Raw genomic sequence first — 10,989 nt, forward strand, 5'->3', positions numbered from 1 at the left:
TACAGCAGGGGGGGTCGACCTCACTGGGTGATGGGAAGAGGTTGAGCAGTGGGAGGAGTCGGGGCCGTCTCGTTAGCGTTCTCTCGTTACCACGGTGACGGGCCACACAGGGTTCAGCCATCCTCTTCCTCCTTTTGACCCCAGACAGACTTTTTCCCTCCTTCTGGGAAACGCCTTTTCACCTCCTTCTGGGAAACACCTTCTGGTTTACCTCCTCCTCCCTCCTCTCTCCTCTCTCCTCCTCCTCTCTCCTCCTGCTCCTCCTGCTCATCCTCCCTCTCCCGGTCTCCCCTCCTCAGCCTCCTGCGACCCCCAGCGCCGGCGCTCCATCCAGGACCTGCCCGGGATCATGTCTGACACCAGCCAGGTGAGTCCAGGACCCCCCCAGGACCCCCCAGGCGATGTGTGGAATGTAAACCTCAAATGCAAGAAACGGATTGGAGGATGGAACAGAGAGCAGAAGGAGGGTGTCCTCAGTACATACAATAGGATTCTTTGAGAGGATACTGGTTCTGACCCCCAGACGTTTCATCAGGGGGCGGCATGTGCCTCAGGATCAGGGTTCAGGCGTCTCGCTCAGGGACACCTCGACACTTCAGCTAGGAGGAGCCGGGGATCGAACCAGCAACCTTGCGGTTACCAGCCAACCCGCTCTACCTCCTGGAGCTAATGGCGCTCCAGTGGCGGTGACCGGAAGGTTACCAGTGCGATCCCCGGCTCCTAGCTGAGTGTGGAGGTGTCCCGTAGCGAGACGCCCTCACCCTGACTGCTCTTGACGAGCTGGCTGTGGCCCCTGCGTGGTCGACTCCGCCGTCGCTGTGTGAAGGTGTGCATGAACGGGTGAATGTGAGGCAGTATTGTAAAGCGCTTTGAGTTGCCACTGGTTAGAAAAGCCCTCTATAAATGCAGCCCGTTCACCATTTTATCAGCTAATCCTCATTTCAGGGCTCAAGACCCAAAGTCTCCCAGCATCACAGGCAAGTCTGTGTGTGTGTGTTTCTTGTTCTGTTGACTGAACGTCAATCCGCCCAGAGGACAATACTTTATGAGGTTTAGTTGAGCGTCGGGTACGCTGACGGTAAGCATTGGAGTCCCTTTTTATTCCACACCCAGCCTCCATAAGCCCTTTCTCCTGCGGTGTGTCTCCTACTCTCCTCCGTCAGCATCTCTCCTCGTCCTCCCCTCTCCATCAGCACCCCTCCTCCTCCTCCTCCTCCTCCTCTGCTCGTCTTTGTCTCCCCACTTCTCCCCCATCAGCATATCTCCTCCTCTCCTCCCTCTTTGCCCGTCTTTGTTGAATCCATCAGCCTCCTTCTCCTGTCCTGATTGAAGCGCCCTCTTCTTCTCCTCCATCAGCAGCTCTCTCCTCTCCTCCCCCTCCTATCTGCACCTCCTCCCCCTCTCCCCCTCTGAAGCGTCCCTATCTGACAACTGCTCACCGCCTGCCTCCTCTCTCCTCTCTCTCCTCTCCCTCCTCCCTCTCCTCCTCTCTCCCTCCTCTCTCCTCTCCCTCCTCCTCTCTCCTCCGCTCCCCTCTCCTCTCCTCTGTCTCCCCCTCTCCCCCTCTGAAGCATATGACAGCTGCTCACTGCCTGCCTTCTCCTCTCCCTCCTCCTCTCCTCCCTCTCCTCTCTCCTCTCCCTCCTCCTCTCCTCTCTCTCCTCCCTCTCCCTCCTCCACTCCCCTCACCTCTCCTCTCTGTCCCCCTCTGCCCTCACCTCTCCTCCCTCTCCCCCTCTGAAGTGTCTCTCTGACAGCTGCTCACTGCCTGGCTCCTCTCTGCCATCCTTTGACAAGTGGAGCAGCTTCCTGTGGGAGGGAGGAGAGTGACTATAGGAGGAGGTGTTTGATATTCCAACCCAGAGAAGATGAAGACGCCGTGCCCCCCTTCCCCACCACCTCAAACACGCGCAAACAGCTTTGAACGGAGAGCACCCCCCTTGGCGGTCTCTGTCTCTCTCTCTTTCTTTTTTTTTTTGCTTCCCCCCAACATTTGTCTCTTTATTTGTTTTCTGATGAGGAGCCTCACCTCTGCAAAGTCGGGGGTTCACCGTGAGTTCAGGGGCAACTTGGCTCTGCGGTGTTGGGGTGTTTTGGCCTGGATCTCCTGGCTGGCCTTACGAGATGCGAGATGTATTACATAGTTCAGTGGATTACAACAAGTGTTGCCACTTGGGCCAGAATAGACCAGGATGACGTTCAGATAGTAGATCATGTAGTTCAGTGGATTACATCAAGTGTTGCCAGATTGGGCCAGATTTCCCACCCAATCAGGCAACCCCACATATTTTAAGTTGTTTTTTTATTTTGACATTAATCTCCTGTAAATGTCTGACACTGAAATCCCCCCCACTATTAACTATGAAACCCAACCTCTGTTTCGTCAAACGGGCGCCTGTGATTGGCGGAGCAGGGTGATTGACGGGGGCTTGTGTCCACTCACAGGGCAGCAGGAACAGCAGCAGGTCGTCCAGCCCCAGCGTGAGGATGATGCCGTCGGACCGGCCGGGCAGCAGGGGGTACTACTCCCCCGACGACCCAGGTACGGCCGGCTGGGCTCTGATTGGTCCAGAAGCGTCTCACTGTCGTCCTAGTCCCGCCTCCGAGGCTCCCGGTTCCCTCGGTCAAATGTCTATGGGGAATAACATGGGGTTTATGAATGATCGTACATAACAAACTCTGTAGGTGGCGGAGAAGTAAAAGCTGGCTTTTTGGATTGTCAGTGCCGTTAAAGTAGTAAACGATTATAAATGCTATTTTAATGGCACCCACAATCCAAAAAGCCAGTCGAAACTAGATGGAAAAAGTGTGTAGTTCAAAACGTGACTCAGCTTTTACTTCTCCGCCATCTACACAGTTTGTTATGTATGATCATTCAACCATGTTATTTCCCCATAGACATTGTTTTTACGCTAATGAATGATAACTAACCATTCCAAAGACACAGTGGAACACATTCAAATAGAGAGATGCCGTTTGTTTCATCAGGTTTTTATCTAAAGTCAGGTTCCCTTTTTAAGGAGCAAGAATTGATAAAATGGTTTGAACAGTTGAACAGAATTCTTGTATCACATGTTATATTTTATACATATTATACTTATTATTATTATTATTATTATATCTGAATGTTTATGCTGTACATGGTCGTCATGACGACGGACTGAGAACCTCTATCCGTCTCCTCAGACTCCAACGGTTCGGACAACTCCATCCCGATGGCGTACCTGACCCTGGACTACCAGCTGCAGGTGAGCCAATCAGCGTCTAGCCAACGCAACGCCCGCTTCTGATTGGCCCATATTGGTGCCACGAGACAACCCTTTTTAAAGTTGACACGGTGACATAACTCTGCAGCAGGGCGTCCAATCAGAGCAGCGCTTGCGATGGACCCAGCTGTTGATCCCTCTGCGGCCTGGTGTTGATGCAGGGCTTAATTGGCTGATTGGATAATTGGTTATTGTTTGTGGTGAAGCTGATTGCTGAGCAGGTGACAGCTGGTGCCCCAGCGACCGGGAGGAGAGACCCAGTCCATCTGCAACGTGACAAACGCCTCTTAATTTAGGCTGGCTTCACACGACAACGATCTGAACACAAGCCGCAAAAGTGGCGTTGTGTTCCCACTTTTCACTCCGCGTTTAGACGAGCGTCTTTGGGTGGAAATCTGCATGCATACGGTGACGCGAAAGTGTGTGAAATCCGACATGTTTGTTGTGGTTTGCCTGTACTGCACGTGGACGTGACGTAAACGCGTACGGGACGAGAGCCGGCGTGAGCAGCTCAGAGCACCACCTTTTGCGTTGTTAACCCTTTAGACGGAAACGCAACGGTGGAGCGTTTTTAAGATTTCCACTCTGGAGGGTGGGTTCATTTTTTTTTTTTGCGTTTTTAAGCCCCGAAAACGCTGTCGCCGTCCAAACGAAAGGCACATCTGATCAAATATTTAGTGGGTTTCACCCGGGAGCGTTGTCGTGTAAGGCCAGCCTTAGTTTAGTGTTCCAACCTTGAAGCTTTAGGCCTTTCACCATTTCTTCTTCATTAACTTTGTGGGGTCTGAGGGGGTTGGGGCCGGCTGGCCTCAGCCCTGATCGGGCGGATCAACGCAGACTGAATAAGGATGCTATCTGAGGGGGGGGCCGGCGTGGTCTGAGGGGGCCGTACCTCTGTCGCCCACTGTCGATATACCAGCGCTACCAATCTGGTCATATCTTTTTATTGTTCGGTTTGATCCTGCGACTGTAGGTCTGCATGTCTGTAGGTCTGTCTTTCTTTGGGTGTGTGTGTGTGTGTGTGTGTGTGTTGGGGTCTATGATGTAATGCCGTGTCCCCCCCAGCCCCTGGCCCCCTGTCCTAACTCCAAGGAGTCCATGGCCGTGTTCGAGCAGCACTGTAAGATGGCCCAGGAGTACCTGAAGGTGCAGACGGAGATCGCCCTGCTCATCCAGAGGAAGTAAGGACGGGGGGGGGGGGGGGGGGCGGGGTCTGCTTTAAGTAACGCCCGGCATCCTCCCACATTCTCAGCGCTGCGCTCTTGTCAGCCGTCGTTTCCTGGGGAGCCTCACGGCGGAGTCATGGCCTCGCAGCCCATCTGGTGTTTGACGGCGTGCTAAATGGTTCACGTGATGTCATGTGATGTCATATCGTTGGTTCACGGCCCTCACTGTGATGTCATATCGTTGGTTAAGGCCCTCACTGTGATGTCATATCGTTGGTTAAGGCCCTCACTGTGATGTCATATCGTTGGTTAAGGCCCTCACTGTGATGTCATATCGTTGGTTCATGCCCTCACTGTGATGTCATATCGTTGGTTAAGGCCCTCACTGTGATGTCATATCGTTGGTTAAGGCCCTCACTGTGATGTCATATCGTTGGTTCATGCCCTCACTGTGATGTCATATCCTGTGTGTGCGTGCGGTGGTCCAGGAAGGAGCTGATCGCCGAGCTGGACCAGGACGAGAAGGACCAGCAGACCACGTCGCGGCTGGTCCAGGAGCACAAGAAGCTGCTGGAGGAGAACCAGAGCCTGGCCACCTACTACCACAAGTGCAAGAAGCAGCTGGACCTCATCCGCGTGCAGCAGCAGAAGAGACAGGGCACCTCCTGATCCCGCCCCCACGGCCACGCCCCGCCCCCCCCAGTGACCACGCCCCCCCCCCCCCCCCCTCCGCACGCTCCCAGTGGAACACATCATCCTAACCAGTGCTAGTTACCAGTAACTAGTAGTAGTTAACCTGTTGGGTTGACCGCGGGTCCGCCCCCCCCCTGCACTTCCTTTATGCCCCCCCCCCCCCCCCCCCCCCCGGGCAGGATGTGGACGCATGCCGCCGCTGAGACGTGATTGGACGCCGGGGACCGAGTAGTGGAGCCAATTAGTGTCTGTTTTAATTATTTTATTTACAAGGGTTATTTTTAATGATCAAATGAATCTACCCCATCGCAGCTGAACCTACTACCTGACCCCCACCCCACCCCCCATTCTGTCAGTACTCCTGGAGCGGGAGAGAGGGAGGATAAAGGGTGAGGGAAAAGGGAGAGACTGTTCCCCTCCTCACCCCCCCTGGGGGAGGCTCTGGGTACTCTCCATCACTACAGCCCCTCCCCCCAGGACCCCCACAGACGGACCACCGAGAGGTTTTCATTTTGTTGATGTTGTGGTTGAATATAAAGGGGCGGGGCTCTGGGTTCACTGGGTTAACCAATCGGAGGTGGCGGTTGTTCACGGGTGTCTTTATGGTCAGCCAATGAGAAGCGGCTGTGTCCACTGATGTGCACTGGGTAACCAATGAGGGTGGGTTATTTACACGGGTGTCTTTAGGATCAACCAATAAGTGTGGGTTATAATCACGGGGGGTCTTCGGCCTGTCCGGGGCGGGGGTATTGCCCCGGGTGCCTGAGGGGGTGGGGTCGGGTCTGCACCGGTCCCGCCTCCTGGTTCTCTGCTGGCCAATCAGCATGTGCTTCCTGTTTGGGGTGCGGGGGGGGGGGTGGGGGTCCATCATGTTGGGAGCGTCAAAGAGCCTGCGCTGACCTGTACTGTCACTCCCCGAGCCGGGTCCTGGGGCCGCTGGTTATTCGATGGTTCTGGTTTTATTGGGGTATCTACTAGTTTTCTGCACATTGTGACGCGGCGGTTCTGACTGAAGGATTGTATCACAGAACTGCCTTGGAGGTCCAGAGAGGTCGACCGGGCCCTGGACTAGACCTTTACACCCAACCCCATCGCCGGGGAGGAGAGTGGATGCAATGGATGTTTACTCCAACCGGTTTTAAAAGGTCCTGACCTTTTTTAGAAGATGAAATGTTTGAGCGATGGAAGAAGTGGAACGGTGTCTATTGTGACTTCAGACTATTCGTCTTGTCTTCTGCTCTCTCGCTCGCCCCCTGTGGCGACGCGGGGAGCAGAGGTGTACTTTATGTACTTTATGCTTTAGAGAATGTTTCCCCCGGTCCGAGGGGAGATGGTGAGACACTAAGGAGTCTGAATGTACGCCTGCTTTGGTTTTAGTTCACATGTTGCCTTAGAACCTGCTTTTAAAGTGCTTGACTTATCTTTATGCGCTATAGTTAAGGAAGGAGGCAGAGCAGACTTTAAAGTGCAGGATTTACCCAACACTTTGTCCCGAGTGACGGCTGAGAAGGAAATTACGATATATATATATATATATATATGTATATATATATACGTATATGTATATTAATCTTGAGTTTGAAAACGTCTGCCAGTAGATTTTTACATTCAGAAGCTCGATGAAGATGTACTCTTAAAAAAGGCCAATTGGATGTGATGTTATATATTTTTTTGATAATGTCGATCTCATGTTTTCTGTGTTCCTTCAGTCATTTTGCACAGGCCCAGTGATCAAACTCCACGTTGGTTTTTCTTGTTTTTAGTAGCGCCCTTGCTCTGAAAGAAAGCGCCAGACTTAACGAGTCTCGCTTTTTTTCTAATATTTTATTTTTATGGAACACTTTTAATTTGGAGGAGGTGTTTGGATCCTTCTTCTGGTTTCTCCTGTCCGCAACAGAGGTGTATGTAGTTCGTCAGCAGGATGGTCCTGGCATTAGGGAAATAAAAACGGAAGGTGGAACCGCACACGAGTGGACCTCTGCATCATTTTCCGTTCTTCAACTACCCTGGAAATCCAGCATTCTCGTGAGAGCGCAATCTGAATTTGCTCAGCGAGTCACTCTGGGAACGAGCGATATATAATCCCTCCCCGATGCCCCCTCTCCCAGCACATTAACCAATCACATCGGTGTATCTGACATAGGCGGGGCCAAAAGCGTTGCTGTTTTACCGATCGGATGCGGCGAGAGTCGTATCTATTGGTTAGCGCCGCTGGTCTGGATACGTCACCCCTTGTATTCTTCCGATTGGTCCTGGTGTTATCCAATTGCGTGCAGTGATATTTTCAAATGCATGCTTGGGGCCGCCCCTCGAGTTGGGCCATGTTCATGACTCGTTGCCAGACCCTGCAGCTCTCTAGATGTGGGTCTGGATTTCCAGGCTAGTCTTCAACACTATTCTCAATAAAAAGAAGAATGTCAATCAATCACCCGTGGTCGTGTCTCCGTTGACTCCGTTACGAATTGTGACCGTCTGCCCCGACCCGCCGACCTATACTGACATCACAGGGGCACCATGGGTAGTTGTGATGTCATCAAGGGCTCAACTTGTGATGGGCTACCGACCTCACAGCTAGGGGGCCAAATAGGGGCCCTTCAAGCATAAACAAAAGGCAGTTTGGGTGTGTCGGGTGGTTATACCTCATGTTTTGAACTCAGTTTTACGCATTTATCTTATCCAAGTTAAGTATATAAGTTACACGGAGGTGAGGCTGAGAACCATCCAAACAAACTTAAGTACTGCAAGATCAAGTTTCTTGATAACATTTTATTTTGATAAGGAATCATTGTTTTATTGATGTGCGATTGAAAACTTACGTCCACATATCCACCAGTATTGTTACGGTCTCCCAAGGAAGAAGGACCCAGACCCTTTGTCTAAATCAAAACACAAAGGTTGTACAGGGAAAAGGTATTTTGTTTTCAAGTATTATGCGAACTAAACCTCCATATAATTGCATATGCCTTGCGCTCATTAGACTTGAAAGTAGACCATACAGACGGCGTGTCGCAGTGTCCTCCGGCGGCCAGCAGGTGGCGGAACAGATCCAGCTGTCAGTCAGAGCGACGCTGTCTGCGGACTCAAAGTGTGTGTGTGTGTGTGTGTGTGTGTGTGTGTGTGTGTGTGTGTGTGTGTGTGTGTGTGTGTGTGTGTGTGTGTGTGTGTGTGTGTGTGTGTGTGTGTGTGTGTGTGTGTGTGTGTGTGTGTGTGTGTGTGTGTGTGTGTGTGTGTGTGTGTGTGTGTGTGTGTGTGTCCGCCCGTGCGCCCCCGCCCCGCCGGCGTGGACCCAACCCGATCCCCCCCCTGCGTCATGCTGACCTACTTTATTGATCGTGTGAAGGATCCTCTGGACTTGAGCCGTAGTGAATTTCATCTGGTCCAGAAATAGACACAGCGGCGTAACACGAGTCCCCCGTCCACACACACACACACACACACACTGCCTCCTCCGGGCCCCTGGGGGCCGTCCGTAGTGGAGGCTCAGCGCACTGCCTCTAGACCAGAGGGCCTCGCTGTGTTGTTGCTGCTGCTCCTCATCAGACGCGTGAAGTTAGAGCCTCTGAACGAACGTGTCATTGTGAGGAATGACGCCATTTCCTTTGTGTGTGTGTGTGAGAAGGAAGAGGTTTGCTGTTGTTGACTTTGTTCTGCGGACTAGAGGCCAGCGGCGTGGAAGAGGAGGAAGGAAGGAAGGGTGTCATCTTGGCCGTGTGTGTGTGTGTGTGTGTGTGTGTGTGTGTGTGTGTGTGTGTGTGTGTGTGTGTGTGTGTGTGTGTGTGTGTGTGTGTGTGTGTGTGTGTGTGTGTGTGTGTGTGTGTGTGTGTGTGTGTGTGTGTGTTTTGCAGGTCAGAGCAGCTCACACACCGGCAGTACAAAGGGGAAGCCAATCTGGCAACCCCGTCCTCAGAGCAGACATTCTGACACTCTGTTTATTGTTGTTGTTTGTTTCCTCCGACCCTAACCCTTTTTTTATTTAACGGTTTGTTTAAAATCCAGCGGGGTCGAGAGATCCGCGTTCACTTGCGCGCCGCGCCGTGGCGTCCGCCGCGTGACGTCAGCGGCGGGCGGCAGTCGACGCGGCGCTTTGAAGTGCGCGCGCGGGAGATTGTATCCATGGTAACAGGGTGACATAAATAGGCCTCCGCGTCGTCGTCGGCGGAGGCGGCGGAGGGCTGCTGGCGCGGCTGTTTTCTGTAGTGAGTGATAATGGACAGAATTTGGGTCATGATATCTTCCACGGCGGGCTGTAATCTTGCGTGCGTGCGTGTGTGTGTGTGTGTGTGTGTGTGTGTGTGTGTGTGTGTGTGTGTGTGTGTGTGTGTGTGTGTGTGTGTGTGTGTGTGTGTGTGTGTGTGTGTGTGTGTGTGTGTGTGTGTGTGGGGGGGGGGGGGTGTGTAAGTGTTTCATTCACGTCCTCCGACACAGAGCCTCCGACCGTTTGTTGTACTCCCAGTCGGTTGTTTTCTTCGTTAATTGCGCTGTAGACTTATTATCTCAGCTCCAGTCGTCACACGGGGGGGGGGGAAAGAGAGAGGAGTCACTCCGGGGGGGGAGGAGTCACACCGGGGGGGGAGGAGTCACTCCGGGGGGGAGGAGTCACTCGGCTCATGAATTATTGGCGGTTGCTTTTCTGTTTGCGATGCTAACCGCGTTGCTCTCCGTTCACGACGAGTGGGCGGGTCTCCGGAGACGTCAGCGACGTCTGCTCCTGTTTTGGAGGGAAACCGTCTCGACGCGCTTTTTAACGGCTTCTCCGGGGCGTTGAACGAACTGTTTATTAGGGGTGCGTGATAATTATCGGGCCAATAACAGAACTTATTTCGTCGTTCCGATAAGTCCGATATCATGAAGAATAGCCCCGATAACGTCACGCCTATTTAATTTCAGCGCCCCGCTCCCACTAACGCTAAATGAAAGGTCTTATCGTAACCCTAAAAGTACACGTCATACAATCAATTACAATACATGAGTTCACAGCTGCACGTGTATATAGAAAATGTTTATTTATTATTTATATTATTATGAAAATTATTATGTTACACCTTTCCTGCTGTCGGCTCCCAGACCGTAGTCGAGGAGCACAGCGTTGATGTTCTCTCGGGGGTAACACCCTTCACTTTGACCGGCAGTGGGTCTGCTTATAGGTTTGAATATGGTCGGAATGAAGCGGCCGCCGATGATTGAAAGGCTGTGTACTTTATTCTTAGTTTCACTAACTTTACACGTTTGCACAGACACAACCGGACTCGTTCGTTACTTCACTAAACTGACACACGCTACCGCTCGCTCTCCTCGCTCGTCCACTCACACACACCCACACACACACACAGACACTGCCATTCTCGCGCACACACATGCGCTAACTCTCGTAACACTTATTGTTGACAACAGTTAGCTGAACATTACAGGGTCCCGGCCTTCCACTCCCTGTTTTCTCAGTTAAACACAGAAATCAACTACATTTGTCCCAGTGTTTGTTAGATGTGAAATGAAGTATATAAAAGAAGAATATATGATGCATCGCTGCAGCAACATTTAAGATGATCGCGATGAGTTCCGCCTATTCTGCCTCAGTTTCTGCGGTCAGACCAAAACACACCTGAGTGACAGGGGCCGTCGTAGACCCTACGTCATATCCCGCCCCTTGCAAGCCCGCCCCCCTAAACCCCCCGTTGATTCTACTGATGTCTGAGCCACAACGTCATGATCTTAGGTCATGATCATATATATGTGTGTGTGGTATCGGTATCGGTATCAGCCTTTAGGAGCTGAAAGTTATCGGTTTAAAAAAAAAAGTTATCGTTGCACCCCTAGTTTTTATATGTCGCTCTGGGAGGCTTGTCTGAGCAGAGAGGTGAAAACCG

General features: G+C 52.1%; 1 protein-coding gene across 1 annotated transcript; it reads left to right on the forward strand.

Moving 5' to 3' along the window:
- The first annotated feature begins 247 nt into the window (after positions 1-247).
- Positions 248-5,286, forward strand: LOC311377500 (mitogen-activated protein kinase kinase kinase 7-like). Its single transcript, XM_084491377.1, has 5 exons — positions 248-367; positions 2,446-2,542; positions 3,187-3,248; positions 4,332-4,447; positions 4,921-5,286. The coding sequence occupies exons 1-5, from the start codon at positions 350-352 to the stop codon at positions 5,099-5,101; spliced, it is 474 nt and encodes a 157-aa protein (XP_084347503.1). The 5' UTR covers positions 248-349; the 3' UTR covers positions 5,102-5,286.
- Positions 5,287-10,989: the final 5,703 nt, after the last annotated feature.

Source organism: Micromesistius poutassou (genome assembly GCF_964030765.1).
Source record: "Micromesistius poutassou genome assembly, contig: SCAFFOLD_1287, whole genome shotgun sequence".
Taxonomy (NCBI): domain Eukaryota; kingdom Metazoa; phylum Chordata; class Actinopteri; order Gadiformes; family Gadidae; genus Micromesistius; species Micromesistius poutassou.